This window comes from Amblyomma maculatum, chromosome 3 (assembly GCF_055883805.1).
Source record: "Amblyomma maculatum isolate TAMU_Amacu chromosome 3, ASM5588380v1, whole genome shotgun sequence".
NCBI lineage: Eukaryota > Metazoa > Arthropoda > Arachnida > Ixodida > Ixodidae > Amblyomma > Amblyomma maculatum.
Window position 1 is genome coordinate 15,504,158 of NC_139346.1, and position 16,930 is coordinate 15,521,087.

General features: G+C 44.2%; 1 protein-coding gene across 1 annotated transcript in view; it reads left to right on the forward strand.

Moving 5' to 3' along the window:
* The window catches only part of LOC146194269 (polyamine-transporting ATPase 13A3-like), an 813,351-nt gene that overhangs the window by 22,732 nt on the left and 773,689 nt on the right, over positions 1-16,930 (forward strand). Inside the window, exon 4 of the mRNA XM_084596520.1 lies at positions 9,094-9,261. Coding sequence (XP_084452646.1) covers positions 9,094-9,261 — 168 coding nt within the window. The remainder of the gene's footprint in view (positions 1-9,093; positions 9,262-16,930) is intronic.

Below are 16,930 nucleotides of genomic sequence, written 5' to 3' on the forward strand. Positions count from 1 at the left end.
CAAAAGGACAAGACGCTAGAAAAAAATTCAGATCCGTTAGTCCGAAGACCTCGGGTGTTTTGATAATAGATATCCAAATTAGGGGCCACTGCAATTTTGCGTCAGTTCAGAGGGATGAAGCATATCGTCGTAAAGCTTCCCACGAAAGTCCTTGTATATGCAACACATCGGCCACATCGAAGGCTCAACAAGCTTACTTTAGGATTCTTCATCAACTTCAATATGGAAGGACGAGTAGGAGTCGTACATTGTTTTCAGCTGCCGGCAGGAAAGGGGGGTAATATTCACTGATATTAGATGGTTGGTAAGGTCTGCCGAAGTAGTATCGGGACTGAGTTTAGAGACGAAAATAGTCTTCGGACGCTTCTTTTGGTAAATGGCAACGTTCAGGACAGATGAGCTCGATGCGCCAGTAATGGCTCGACTTCGGTGCTTCTTCATCGCACTGGGTGAGTTAACCGCACGAGGAGGAGCAGAGGCAGACGATGAACAGGTAATATCGCCAGGAGTCATCCCTCGATGAAGAGCGGCGGAGTAGTCCACAGATGGCTGCTCCTCACGGGTAGGATTGCGCACGGAGACAACGAGAGGACGCTCGACGAGAGGACGTTCACACTGCGAAGCAGCGCACCGCACAAGCTCCTGGCGTAGGCCGCGCACATCGGCACGTAGAGAGGCAATGACCTCGGCTTGTACGAAAGCCCGCGAGTTCTCTCCACGAAGGCGCTCGTTCTCTTCCCGTAGCTGGGCAACCTCATCGCTCAGAAAAGAGATTCCCTCAAGCGCGTCGAGGAGGAGAGCCCGTAGCGAGGCAAACTCACCGCCATGTTCGCCGGTCGCGGTTGAAAGGGGAAAACCGGTCGGGTGGCTGGCCGGGAGCGGGGCGACGGGAGAAAGGAACGTAGCCGCCGGCGCACCACCGTCGCTAAGCCTAACACCGTCAGACGACGACGACGCACACAAATTACACACGAATGGCCGAGAGCCGGACTTCAGGAGTTGCAGCTCGTCATCCGCCCAGGTGACGCACTTCGTGTGAACACGTTTCGCACAGTCGGCACATCGTAAAAACTGCTGCTTGCCAAAAAACGGGCGGGAGCACAGCGCACATGCGTCCTTACTGGGCGCCATCTTGGAGAAAAAAAAATAATACCAAGAATAATAATAATAATAAAAATATTATTGGTAATAATAATATAATAATCATATTAACAACATATCTATTAATCCAAGGAGTACTACAAGATAACAGGTCAACCTAAGCTAAAAGAAGGCTTGTCGGGCCGTACCCGGCAGTCGAGGGGGGGGGGGGGGACTACGTATAGCTACATAGCCAAAAAAGGAATAAATCAGCGTGACAACGGAGACAAGAAAACAGTTGCGTAAATAACTATTAGCAAAATTTATAAATTACATGTTAGCACTTAAATAACTTTTTAAAGATGACATTGAATAGAAAACACAGTATCAGGTAGTGAGTTGAAGAATGAGGATACATAGTAGTTTCTTACAAAATGGCCTTATGAGTGTAGCAGCGAAAGGAACACACAGGCACATGGGTAGGCAGGAAGTCACTATGTGAAAAATAGCTGCGCACAACACTTTGAAGAAGCAGAGCATCAAATGAGGGGAGTTTCAAAATAGAAATTAAATTACTATCCAGTGGAATATCTGAATTATAAGCTATGGAGCAGACGATGATTTTAAGAATTACGTTTGCTTTCGACCGTCATGTTATGAAGCAATAGTAATTAAAATACAGTAATTCCATATGTGACGACCCCATAAATGAGCGAATGTGTGATTAGCTTATGAGTTTCAGGGGCAGCAAATATCTAGTATTGTATCGTACACATGATGCATAACGAAGGTTGGTACAAAAAATGTTAAATAAATCTTCGAAGACATGTCCCTGTCAAATTGTCTCCCAAAATATTTCGCATTATCAGAGAATGGAATGGAAATGCAGTCGTAACCAAGGCAACAGGAGAAATTCAGAAACAACGGCTGCACTGAAACAAGCTTTTTATGCGGATTATGAGCACAGACAAGTTTTGTTTTATGCTGATAATGGAGATTTAATTTTTAGGTATCAGTCCATCACATGCACTGTCATACCTAAGCGCATCCATTGCGCTAAAAAAGATATATTATTTGACAAGAACTGTGTCATATGTATATTGAAACATGAGGCAACTTGAGACAGCACCAGGAAAATTATTGAAAAATTTATTAAAAGCAGGCGCGGTAAAACAGACCCCCGGGAGGAGTTACGTCAAACCCAATACCCAGGGGTCCACGCGTGACCCCTCAAGGGACGATGCCCCCCTTCGTATTTAACGAGGCCATGAGAGACCTACCAGCCAAACTCTCAACGATCCCAGGAACCAAACACTCGATGTGCGCAGATGACATCACTATATGGGGCAAGTCGAAGTGCAAGGACAAACTGAAGGCTATCTCCAAACGGCAGCAGATATCTTGCAAGGTACACGTGGGAGAGAGGACTCGAGTGCGCCCCGGAGAAGTCGTAAATTTCAACCCGCAAGAACCCACGAGAATTACTAGCTCATGATCTTACCATCCGAGTAAGCGGAAAAGCACTCCAGAAACCGTCCGAAATCAAGGTGCTGGACCAATATATCCCCCAAGGAAGAGGCAACGACACAACAATAACGAAACTATCCAGCACAGCAGATCAAATTTTTCAAGAGAAGTTTTGACCACACTTCACCATCATCATCATCCTCAGCCTGACTAGAGCCACTGCAGTGCGAAGGCCTCTCACATATTCCTCCACTGAAACCGGGCCAGTGCGAGCTGCATCCACTTCACCCCTGCGAACTGCTTAACCTCATCCGCCCACCTAAATTTATGCCGCCCCCTGCTACGTTTTTCTTCGCTTGGAATCTAGTTTGTTTCCCTAAGCGACCATCGGTTATTCTTTATTCACGCTACATGTCCTGCCCATGCCCATTTCTTCTTTTTGATTTCCATTAGAATGTCAGTGACTAGAGTTATTTCTCTGACCCACTCTACACGTTTCCTATCTCTTAACGTTATCCCTACTATTTTTCTTTCCACGTCCCTCTGCGTTGTCCTCAACTTAAGTAGAACCCTCTTTGTTAGCTTATACGTTTCAGCCCCATAGGTAAGTACAGGTAAGAGGCAACTGTTGTATACCAGTTTAGACCAGACTTAAGGTGTGTAACGTCGACACTTAATAGGCATGCCCAAGCACTTCTTCATTGGGCCAACCCTCACATGGTCGTAGCCCCATATTGCACTGCATAGAGAGAGGGGATGGAGTACGCAATCGACGTCAGCGCAATGCCGCACGGAGAACTGGTTCTACACAGAGGAGAGTCTACCCGCCACCTCACAAAAAAACTAAGTAAAGCCAATCAAATAATAACGCAGGCCCCGCACCGAAAACGTTCAGTGGTACCTCAAGCTACACAGTCCTCAGTGTAGGCACTGCGACCAAATTTCAGACACATACCACGTGATATGGGAATGCCAGAACAGACCCCTGGTAGATCCATTCCCCAACCCGTCTAGAGAGCAATGATAGTTCATTCTGTGCAGCGAGGACCCACAAGACAAGCGAAAACTAGTGAATAGGGCTGAAGCTGCGCTGAAGGCCTATGGACTACCGAAGTCTACTCATCACGGCTCTGAAATAGCCTTTTGTAACACAATAAAGAGCTTCATCTATCCAGTCATTCGCTGGATAACAAGGCCTCCGAATTCCGTTGACCACCCACTTATACTATTTGCCACCGATTAGATGAGGTTTTAGAAAGCCATGAAATGGGCCCCAAAATCCCATGACATCAAACTTTTGCAATAGGAGATTGTACCGGATGCTATCAAAGGCCTTGTTGGCATCTAAAAAAAGAGCGCAAACAACTTGATTGTTATCAAGTTCAGAGTAAATATCATCGGAAAAGTTTTGTAATAACAAATTAGTGATTTTGTCCTAAAGGAAACCAAAGTGTGCTTCAAATTGCCCCCTTCTAGCCTTAGAAGAAAAGTGTACATTACTTTGAGCATTTGTTTCTGAAGAATTGTGCAGTTGAATATAGAACTGCCATAAGCCCAAAGTCTTTGAACTTCGTGCAATAGCCTCACTACGGCAAGGTTTAATGTTTCAAGAATAAAAGAACCGGGAATGAAACTATTGAGCATGTAAAGAAGCACTCACTCATTTTAATGTTATCTACTCCTGCAGCTCTTTTTCATTCAAAGCTAAATAAAGTTATATTAGGTCTTCAAGTGTGATCAAAAGCAGGAAAATAGATGAAGCTGGGGAATAAAGTGAGCAAGGGACATTGTAAGTGGATACAGCTGTGTTTGGGAGAAGGCTTGAGAAAACTAGGGCGTTGAATCCATCCATCGCAGTAGGCAGGCCTTTGAAAGACTTGGCAATGATTTTGGTCATTGTTGGCTAGGATGTCTTCCAAACAGATGAATAATAGTTACCCAACTTTTACGCAGAGAGTGGCTATTATTATAAAAAGGCGTGTTGAAATATGAATGTCTTGCAGCTCGAATCATAGCAGTTATTTGGTTCCGGTGTACCCTGAAGATGCGTGTTATTGGACTGCGTTTTCAACGCGCCCAAAGGGCATCCTTTTCTACAATAGCCTCTGGAAGATATCTGGAAAGCCATGGAAGATTGGGATTACGCCTTTCCACCACCATCACCTTTTGGGACGCGCTTTTCATAGAATTAAGAACTTACACAAATCGACCATAAACACTGTAGGGGTCAACTTGCTCTAGAAACGCGTCCCAAATAAATGCCGTGACAAGGTTACAACATATGCCTAAATCTTTTACTAGTATCTGGTCTTTATCGGTGGTGTATTTCATTAAGGAAGGAAACATAAGGTGAAATCTAACAACATGATGGTCTGCAATTTTTTATCTGATCACTGAAGAGTGAATGTGTGCAGACGGAATTCTAACATTGACATCATCAACAATGCAAGAATTACGAAATATTTCCCAAGATTCCCTTCTCTTGTATAAAATGTAATCGCTGATTCCATCCCATGGTTTGCTAGAAGGTTCAGATAATCACATACGACTACACGCGAGGGCGAAAGGGTGCCGTTATTGAACTCACCATCTAAATAAATCTGTCGATTCAGCAACTGTGAGCCTAAGAAGTGCTCCTAAATGCCTTAGTATTTTGTGAAGGTGGCTTGTATACTGCCAGAAGAGTGACGTCGCCATTAGGAAGACTTACCTCTAAAGCGATGCACCCGGCAGTCTAAAATTTCAGATCAATAAAATAGGCATTCCATTTGCTATGCAGAAACATAACCACTAGCATGTGTGAACAGAAAGCTTAGATAGTCTGGCATTGAGAAGCAAAGCATGGCTGCTAATTTCAGTAAGAACAAATCGATCAATGTTGCCGTTAATGCTGTTAATTATTGCCACTAATTCACTCCAATGCTTACGTATACTACTTATGTTTACATGGAGTGTGCTAAAGACTTCATTTTTAGAGGGTATTAAGCAACAGAATTCATAATTCGGTTGAACCGAGAAAAGACAGTGTTCATAATTAACAGAGTCGCTGATTCGAATAATGGAGGAGCCTTCTGCTTTCCTCGCAAAAATCTGTCATTGGTCAACCAGACAAGCTTAAAATTCTTTTACTTGCTCTTCTGACGACCCTGCCAAACAAAGTTTTGTTGAAAGCTGTAAAATTTCCATTGAAGAATATTTTTGGCAGCTCCTATTTATTTGCAACAGGACAGATCTCACGTCTACGACTCGTTCATTTTTCCTTCATATAGACAGATACGAACTTCACTAATTTAAATTAGTTGGCTGCCTTTTTTTCTCCATAAGACAGTCAGCTGCTTCGATGTCTGATTCCTGAAATTCAATTTTCAGTTTTCTGCAATGCTTTTAGGACCTCAGCTACTGTCACCCGTTAATAATAAGGGGGGTATTATTAACGATGCGCCCTTAACGGTGCGCACACTCCCAGACACCCTTAGAGTGAGTGGGGGTAGCTGTTTCGGTCGCAAAGGAGATGCCCTCGACTTGCGTGGCAAGCTCAGCCGGAATTCAACTACCTTGTAGTGACAGAAGGGGGTGGTCGTTTGGTGCCCAGCGGTCGCCGGTTCAAACCAGAGTAAGGATCGGAGTCAGAAGTAACAAACAAAACACAATTTATGCACAGCAAGAGACGGTACAAAGGAATACACAAGATCGCTTGCAATACAACAGACGAGAGGTTCACAGAATACAAACGCTAGGCATGCAACTACAGAATGATTCAATAACACATGCTTTACAACAGATCAAACACGAGAGAGTTACATAAACAAACACCAAATTGTTCACCGGGCACTGTTGCAGTCCGACGCCTCAAGAGTCACGATGTGGCCGCTACACGAGACGAGCGCCGCTCCCTTGAAAGTCCGTGGGCTTGCCAGCAGTGGGTGATCCCCGGGAGTCCAGTCGAAACACAGGCGAGCACGTCACAAAACACTTGATGAACTGACTGACTGACTGACTCATCAAGCGGCGCGGTCTCTTTAAATAGGGCGCGCCGCGTCTGTTTGTTAGCACGCGTCAAAGCTAGCGCGCACACACACATAGCTTCGCTGGTTATAGCTCCCTCTTCTCCTCCAGTCGAGCCGCGCGTCGTCATTGGCCAGGTCCCATAGAAATTTCTCGAAAGGCCTGGCACATTCCAGGCCGATGAACCACCGTCCTCCCCGGGCAATGGTAAAGAGGGTCACGGCAACGCGTACAAAGCTACGCGCTCTCCCGCGCGGGGAAGGGGCTCTTCTCTCCATGCTCTCCACGCGACGCCGCGCGCGCCTAGCGCTGTACCGGCTTGATGAAAATGGGCGCCGATTTCGTGACAGCTACCTCTTCATCTTCTTTAAGGGTTTCTAGTTTCTTGTATTTCAAGTTCGGCATCATGAACCGGTGAAATCGTGCATCTCCTTGCGAAGATGCATGGTTTTACCGGTTTGCCATTTTACCGTAGTGTTCAGGCTATGAACTTCATTTTCAAGCTTCTGAACTGCAGTCTGTTTTCAGCCAGTCGTCAATACTTTTCAGAGAAAAAAAAATGGATAAGTCTGGACACTTAGCACGGACTCTTGTAAAGGCTCGACGGTACTTTTTAGGAGCAACAGTTCTTGAACTCGGCGAGACAGGGAAACGATGGCTTCCTTAAGGGAAATTAAACTCTGAAGTTTTCTAAAGAAATTGCTTGATGTTTTAGAAAAATCCTTACTTTCAGAATCTGCCTCGCTTTGGGATTCGCACTTGCGGCAATGCCAGTCGTAGTAGGCATTAGTTCTCATTCGAGGAGCCGAGTTTGTAGCAACACGAGAGCATTTACTTGTTTAGTGAAAGTCACTTCCATGTTTAGAGCTGGTCAAGAATTTTCCGTCAGGGGGTAATACCGTGACACGTTTGCGGCAGTTTTTTATTGAAGACAATTACAGGCACTCAAGAATGCAGTCAGCGGCCAGCGGCATGAGGAGAGGAGAGAGCAATGAAACGCCACTCTTACCTGCAGTAAGGCAACAATCACTTGATGGCCAAAACTCGTCACCAAGCAATGCTTGTTGTCGACATCTTTTATCGTTTCAGAATTCACAAGAGAGGGCGTGGAATGAGTTCGGACAAAAAAGTTACATGGGACTGACGAAGCTGCGCAGAAGTCTCCAAGCTTGATGCGGATGTCGCACGTCGATGATCGGCGCGTAGCCGTCCTTCCTGCAGAGTGCGTCTTGCTAACGATCAATGCTCAAGCTCAAAGCCCGCCACTTTTGAGACGCCACAATCGGCAGTCATCCGCAACGATGCTATAAGATTTAGTTTATTTTTGGCCTTCATTATAAACGATTTTCACCTCCTCTACCAGGTTTCCAAATTTTCGAAGCTCTCATCTACAGTGGCTCTTCTAGCATGAGTCGCTTTGGGACGGTAAACCGAAAAAACCAAGCCAAATCTTATATACAGGGCCTTGAATATTTGGGGGCTGCGATTTTAAAAACTTCTATGCAAAATATATTACCCCATTCGAGCTAAAATAACGTTCACAAAGTAGCAAAATATCGTCTACGTTAACTGATAAGTGAATCAACTTCGGTACGTGCCTAGATTTTCCGAAATCGAGAAAAAACTGCTCTCGGCGGCGTGCACAATTTTCGCAGAAGAGAGTCGAAAAGCTATTCTGACATGGTGCGTCATCTGTCGGGCAGCGAGGCAAGCGCGCCAACGGCCGAGATGGAGCTTTTCTCAATGCTCGACAGATGACGTATCATGTCAAAATAGCTTTTCGACTTTCTTCTGCGAGAATTGTGCACGCCCCCGAGAGCAGTTTTTTCTCGATTTCGGGAAATCTAGGCAAGTACCGATGCTGAGTCGCTTATCAGATAACGTAGACTATATTTTGCTACTTTGTGACGTTATTTCAGCTCGAATGGGGTAGTAGATTTTGCATAGGAATTTTTTAAATCCCAGCCCCAAATATTCAAGACCCTGTATATGTTAGCACATTTCACTTGAGCGTTTGCGTATATTCTCTACGGGATGCATGACAAAATTGAAAACGACAGAAGAGTGCTCCATAATATTTTGGTCAGACGTGCACATATGTCGTCGGTTCGAATTCATTTCGCAGAATGGGTTCCAAGTTGAGCGGCAAATATATGCTAATTGGGAAGCGCAATTGTATGACCCTACCCTCAAAGCTGCAAAACAAAGAGTTTTGTCATAATTTTGGCATCAAATCAGCTGCATATTTTACCGAGGTATTTTTCAACCGCTGGCTCTGGTGACGGTGATGCCTTGTCGATCGTGAGCTGTACACTTTATCGCGTACACTGGCTTGCATCTTAATCTTATATAATGGCTGTCATATTACCACTTCAGGTCTTGTTTGCGAAGGGTGAACTCAAGTTGCAAATCGTTAGTCAAATGTGTCACTGCGGATGCGCTATTTCCTGTCATGTAGCCTAGCACCTGACGCCCTCCCAGTGATCTGGCCTTGGTGTCCATGGCCGTTTCACCACAACCCACGGGGGCCTTTCTGTGCAGGAAGTGCGCGGCTACACTTTCTCTTCCTGGAGACTCGGCGTGTACTGGGCGCTCTCCGTGCTCTCTCTGGGGCTGCTGCCATTGGTGGCTAGCTGGCAGCCCGACTGGTACATCCAGGTTACCTGCACTGCCTGCCAGTTGTCGCGAGCCACTGTGGTGCTCATTAAGGTAAGTAGCCCTGCCATGGTGTTACGGCACGAGCTGTAAAGTTGAAGAGGTGTTGTTGAGCGCCACTCTTTTATTGAAATGATTTCCTAGCGTAATTAAGAAACCTTATTGAAACCACATTCCAGACCTCATGGACAGTTGCGAAAATTCCTCCCTCTACGTAAAAGCGCGTTTTTTAAGAACACCACAATACAGAAAATGATCCTTGATTTTGTGCAGATTTTTTTCAAAACGAATGGGCTGTTTGTTCTGCATAGCTACGTACGACGAGTACAAAAAATAGACAGTCAGGGGAGGTAGAGGTCTGAAAATCAATTATTATGTGTAAGGTTAGTGATATATGGAAGTGACATAAGAGAAAATTTCAGCGTGCTCTAAGAACAGCGGAAGCCTAAAAGTGGTCTAGAGCAAACAAAGAATAAGCATACGTTTTACGCATGCTAGCAACATCATTACCAACATTGATCTATGCGGCGGGCAAAATAATCAGGACAATAATAGAAATGGCAGTAATGCAGAGCAATCCGACCATTCGGTTGTAAGCAAAAGAAATCAAGTAAAAAGCATTAGAATGCAATGAGTACGCGAAAAGGAGCTGGGAAGGATCAGATACCTCCTAAGCTGCTGAAGGACGCGGAAACATTCGTGTTGGAAAACTGGCCACCCTGTATAACCAGCGCCTCATGACCCTGAGCTTACCGGACTAGTGGAAGAGCGCTAATCTTATACTAACCCTACCGAAAAAAATATGAGAAAGCTCTAACTTGTCTATAAACTTATACCGGGTTTCTCATACATGACTCGTACTAAATCTCATATCATCTGATACAAAAATCATTCAGCGTTGTATTTATACAAATACCTCAGAAGTTCAACAAGTTTGACGACTGGGCAAGTTGGTAAGGGTTCATATTTAACCAGCCAAAGGACGAGACACAGGAAAGAAGAGGACAGGACAAGGCTGGACTAGCAACTGAATGTTTATTGAACAGAAGAACACAACGAGACGCCTTCCGAAAAGCACGCGCAAAACCCAACCGGTGGAATGGCAGGAAAATGAGAAGAAGATGAAAAAGAAAATTCAAAGCCGATTCAAAGTCAAGGCCTAACTAAAGACTTTTCTAATAGAGCAAATTACTTACAATGAAGGCTGACCGACACATTAGCCACACACGTGTCCTCAGCTTTAGCAATGTAATATGTTTCAACCAACTCTCTACAGAATTGATCACCATTGCTGTAAACCACACCCGTATTATTGAAATCAGGCGCACAAAAGGACGGGTCATGCTCCGACCTACACTCTCGGGACTGCACATTGAGCACTCTAATTCTCTGGGAGGGAAGGCGAGTTCTAATCTGGCGCTATATGTGCAATCCCGAGAGTGTAAATCGGAGCATGACCCGTCCCTTTCTGCGCCTGATTTCAATAATACGGGTGTGGTTTACAGCAATGGTAATCAATTCTGTAGAGAGTTGGTTGAAGCATATTACATTGCTAAAGCTGAGGACAAGTGTTTGGCTAAGGCGTCGGTTAGCCTTCATTGTAAGGAATTTGCTCTATTAGAAAAGTCTTTAGTTAGGCCTTGAGTTTGAATTGGCTTTGAATCTTCTTCTTCATCTTCTTCCCAATTTCCTGCCATTCCACCGGTTGGGTTGTGCGCGTGCTATTCGGAAGTAGTCTTAGTTGTTTTCTTCTGTTCAATAAACATTGAGTTGCTAGTTCAGCCTTGTCCTGCCCTCTTCTTTTCTGTGTTTCGTCGTTTGGCTGGTTAAATAGGAACCTCAGAAGTTCCAAACATGGAATATTGTGTGAGGGGGAGGGTTAACAGTACAGTCTACGTCACCCTTGTGTAGAGCGCTCGATCGGCGCACTTCCCTGCATAAAAATCGATACCTCGTCGCAGTTTCTACTTTTTACAAGCAGTGCTTGTACGGAAGTAGATCCACACAGAGCTGTGAACAAGATGAGCTAGAGCACTTTGTCCGCAAAGCGTGGGCTGAATTTAAAATTCAGTTTCTATTGCGGGTTGAGCACTGCCCGAGCGCTCTACACAAGGGTGACGTCGACTGTGCATCGAAAGAAACAACGGCACGCAGTGTAAAATAATAAAGTGAACACTATTACAGAACTGGAACTGTGAATAATTATTAGAGCATGCATGGGAAGTAATAAACTGAGGATTATAACATTATACATTTGCTAGCGGTATTGGGCGAAATAAACTTGCACACAGTGAACGCAATATAAAACAGTTATTCTGACTGAAACAAGGTACTCAATTCGTTTTTAATCCTAGTGGGTCAGGTATGCTAGCGATGCGTTCTGGAAGACCATTCCAACCCTTTATAGCCCATGGTAAGGCAGAGAAGTTAAATGCACGTGTTCGGCCGAATCGAAGTTGAAAACTTCTATTGTTATTCAGGCGGTGGGAGGTGGCGACTCCGTCTAGTATAAGTGGCACTGTTGATGGATGATGGCTGTAGATTAGTTTGTGCAGTAAGCAGATAAGCGCGATATTCTTACGTGATTGTAAACTTGTGAGTGATAAGGACAACTTGATGTTAGTCATGCTGGAATGGCGGCTGTAATCATGGGAAATAAAGCGTGCTGCAGGGTTTTGAATAGCTTCTAGGGATTTGATTAGATACTCTTGATGTGGTGACCAGATGGCTGATGCATATTCTAGTTGAGGGCGAACGAAAGTTAAAATGTGTGCTTGCGAATAGAAACGGGTGCGCTATGTGATTTCGCTTTAGATAACCGAGCGTGCGCCATGATTTCGCATTTATATTTTCAATATGCGTCGCCCATGAAATATTTGCGGTAAGATGAACGCCGAGATATTTATAAGATGTGTGGGTTAGCGAAATTCTGTTGAGTGAATATGCGTAGGTTGAGAACGAATGCTTTCGACTAACTGTCATTATTTTGCGTTTTTTCGTTTTAAGTGTCATTTGCCATGATCTGTACCAGCTAGTTACGTACTCCAATTCCTGCTGTAGGATGACATGGTCAGTGAGAGAGCAGATTTTACGATAAATTATGCAGTCATCTGTGAATAGTTGAACTGATGGTCTTATGTGAGATCGGAGGTCATTCATGTATATTAAAAATAATAAAGGACCGAGGACGCTACCTTGAGGAACGCCAGATGTCACGTCGTAAGGGTTGATGAGTTGTTATTCAAAACAGTGGACTGCATGAGAAGTGACATGAAGTTTCGAATCCAAGAGATGATTAGGTTGTCTGAATTAAGCAATGGTAATTTAGCTATGAGGCAACAGTTGGCGACACGACCAAATGCACCAGAGAAATAAATAAATATGCAGTCAGTCTGGCAATTTCCGTCCATGTTTTTAAAGATGTCAGTGGTAAATTCGAGTAATTGTGTGTCACAGGAGAACCCTTTTCTGAAACCGTGTTGGTGTGGGAAGAAAAAAACAGTTTCGCTCTAGGTGGAAGGCACGTTAGATGCAATGATGTGTTCTAGTAATTTGCATGGAACATTTGTTAGGGATATGGGGCGTTGTTTACTGACAGAGTGTCTTTTACCAGATATATACATGGGGATTACCTAACGAATCTTCCAGTCATGCGGAATTTCGCCAGTTTCTAATGACTGTTTGAAAATATGGCAGAGGTTGATGCTAGAGGCATCTACAGTGTGTTTTAGAATTGTGGTATTTATTCCGTCAAATCTTCAAAAAGTATATATTTGGAGACTTTTGACTGGAGATGATAAGCTCCATAAAACCCCGGCCCTCAGTCACCAGCGGCTGCGGAACAACTGACCACGGCGGCGGTCAGACCTGTGACGCAGCAGGGGGTGCTAAGAAAGCCTGGCTCCGCTGGACAGGCCGCCATTGGAAACTGACCCTGGCAACGTTTAATGCTAGAACCCTTGCTAGTGAAGCTAGTTTAGCAGTGCTGTTAGAGGAACTAGAGGGCATGAAATGGGATGTCATAGGGCTTAGTGAGGTTAGGAGGCCGAATGAGGCATATACTGTATTGAAGGATGGGCATGTACTGTGTTATCGAGGTTTACCAGAGAGGCGACAACTAGGGGTAGGTTTTCTTGTCAATAAGTATATAGCGGGTAATATAGATGAATTCTATAGCATTAATGAGAGGGTTGCAGGCATCGTAATTAGGCTTAATAAGCGGTATAAACTGAAGGTTGTACAGGCCTATGCACCTACATGTAGTTATGATGACCAGGCAGTTGAAAGCTTCTAGAAGATGTAGAATCGGCAATGCGAAAAGTAAAGACGCAGTATACTGTACTAATGGGCGACTTCAATGCCAAGGTAGGGAAAAAACAGGCAGGAGACAAGGCAGTAGGTGACTATGGCATTGGTTCTAGGAATAGCAGGGGGGAGTTACTAGTTGAGTTTGCAGAGCGCAATAACTTACGAATCATGAATACCTTCTTCAGCAAACGGAAGAACCGGAAATGGACATGGAAAAGTCCTAACGGAGAGACTAAAAATGAAATCGACTTCATAATGTGTTCAACCCCCGCCATTGTGCAGGATGTAGAGGTAATCGGGAAAGTTCGATGTAGTGACCATAGGATGGTGAGGTCCCGAATTAGCCTAAATCTGAAGAAGGAACGCAATAGATTAGTAAGAAAGAAACCCATCAACGAATTAGCGGTGAGGGGGAGGGCAGAAGAGTTCAGAATCTCGCTACAGAATAGGTTTTCAGCTCTAACTGAGGATGGCGACATTACCCTAGAGGCAATGAACAATAATTTCAGAGATATCATTACTGAGTGCGCAGTAGAAGTAGGCGGTAGGATAGTTAAAGAGGATACCGGTAAGCTGTCTAAGGAGACGAAAGATTTGATTAAGAAACGGCAGAGTATGAAAGCTTCCAATCCAACAGACCAGATCGAATTGGCCGAGATATCAAAGCTAATCAATAAGCGCAAGGTGGCCGATATAAGGAAGTATAACATGGAGAAAATTGAGCATGCTGTAAAGAACGGGGGAAGCCTTAAAGCGGTAAAGAAGAAATTGGGCATAGGCAAAAACCAGATGTATGCGATAAGGGACAAGGCGGGCAACGTCATCACTAATATGGACAAGATAGTCAAAGTAGCCGAGGAGTTCTATACAGATCTCTACAGTAGCCAAAGTAGTCAGGACCGTAGTGAGATTGGCGGTAGGGAAAAACAGTCAGACGTTCCACCAGTGACGAAGGACGAGGTCAAGAAAGCACTAGAAACTATGAAAAGGGGGAAATCAGCTGGAGAGGATCAGATAACTACAGATTTGCTGAAGGACGGGGGGGATATCGTGCTAGAAAAACTGGCCACCCTGTATACGCAGTGCCTGGTGTCATCGACGGTACCGGAAGCATGGAAGAATGCAAACATTATCCTCATTCACAAGAAAGGGGACTCTAAGGACCTTAAAAATTACAGACCAATCAGCTTACTGTCTGTTACGTATAAGGTATTTACTAAGGTAATCGCCAATAGAATCAGGACAACCTTAGACTGCAATCAAGCAAAGGATCAAGCAGGGTTTCGGAAACGGTACTCTACTATCGATCATATCCATACCATCAATCAGGTGATAGAAAAATGCTCGGAATATAACCAGCCCTTATACATAGCATTCATTGATTACGAAAAAGCATTTGACTCAGTTGAAACCTCGGCGGTGATGCAGGCATTGCGAAATCAGGGGGTAGACGAGCCGTACGTGAAAGTGCTGGAAGATATATATAGTGGCTGCACAGCAACCATAGTTCTACATAAAGAAAGCAATAAAATTCCCATAAAGAAAGGTGTTAGGCAAGGAGACACAATCTCCCCAGTACTATTCACAGCTTGTTTAGAGGAAGTATTTAGAGACTTGGAATGGGAGCAGTTAGGGATAAGGGTAGATGGAGAATACCTCAGTAATCTGCGATTTGCTGATGACATTGCCTTGCTAAGCAACTCGGGGGATGAACTGCAAATAATGATTGATGACCTAGACAGAAAAAGTAGAATGGTAGGCTTGAAAATCAATATGCAGAAGACTAAGGTAATGTTCAACAGCCTCGGGAAGACACAGCAGTTTACATTAGGTAGCGAAATACTGGAAATAGTAGGCGAATATGTCTACTTAGGACAGGTAGTAACCGCAGATCCAGACCATGAAAAGGAAATATCAAGAAGAATAAGATTGGGATGGAGCGCATTTGGCAAGCACTCGCAGATTATGACTAGCAGCTTACCGGTATCGCTCAAGAGGAAAGTGTACAACAGTTGCATCTTGCCTGTACTCACCTATGGGGCTGAAACGTGGGGGCTAACCAAGAGAGTTCTACTTAAGTTGAGGACAACCCAGAGGGCTATGGAACGAAAAATGGTAGGGGTGACATTAAGAGATAGAAAGCGTGCAGAGTGGGTCAGAGAAATAACTCAAGTTAATGACATTCTAGTGGAAATTAAGAAGAAGAAATGGACATGGGCAGGACATGTAGTGCGAAGAGAGGATAACCGATGGTCGCTGAGGGTAACAAACTGGATTCCAAGGGAAGGAAAGCGTAGTAGGGGGAGGCAGAAAGTTAGGTGGGCGGATGAGATTAAGAAGTTCGCAGGGGTCAAGTGGATGCAGCTAGCACAGAACCGGGTTAAGTGGAGAAATATGGGAGAGGCCTTCGCCCTGCAGTGGGTATAATCAGGCTGATGATGATGATGATGATGATGATGCAATGCCTTCTATAGTGATGTCTACTGCACTCATGAAAGGGAAATTGGTTTCTTGTGGGCTAGTTAGGTTGGAATAGTCTTCGTTAGTGAGAACAGATGTGAAAATAGCATTGCGCAGCTCTCCTGAGCAATGGGACACCTGGTTGGATCCAATACAGAAATATCGTCAGACGTGCGTGACGGGGGGGGGGGGGGGGATGATTTTTCAAACTTTCCCTGATTACTTTCATGAGCGATTGGAGTTCATGTGACAGAATTTTGTGCTTGGCCTTTCAGACCGCATAGCAGTATGATGCTTCACATAACTTTTGTTGTGTTTTCGAATACTGCGTGCAACTTCACTTCGCTTATCTAAAAAGGCGTTCCTTGTTTTTTAATGTACAAAGTGATTTTCTATACCAAGCTTTAGATACATTAACAAGAAACGTTATCAGAAGAATGTAACTGCGCCCGAGTTCTGTTATTTTTTTTTTGTTTTGCACAAAGACTAGTTTTGTTAACAGACCGGGAGGAAAAATTGCGGAGAAACTGTTCAGATAACACTCCAGACCACGATTTATAGCCTTGAAGGTAGCCTTATTATAATTTAGGATTTGTTTAGGTTGAGCGCGACGTGAAAAAAAAAAGGAGCATTAAATGATAACTGTAGAAGTTTACGATCGCTGACTCTTTCATCAAAAGGTATATGACTGACCCTGTGCAGGGAAGAAGTTAAGGTCTAAAATATTAGCTGCTCGTGTAGGATGGTCTACCAACAGGACAAAAGAAAAATCTAGGGTAAGTTGTATGAATTCATTAAATGCAGAGGAATTACAAGATAAGTTACTTCAATCAATGTCAGGGTAATTAAAATCTCCAAATAAAAGTCTGTCAGACTTAGGAAACTTATTTCTAATGGCACTGGTATTGTCATGAAGGTCGGGCACAAACTTAGGAGTACTGTCCGAAGGTCTCCA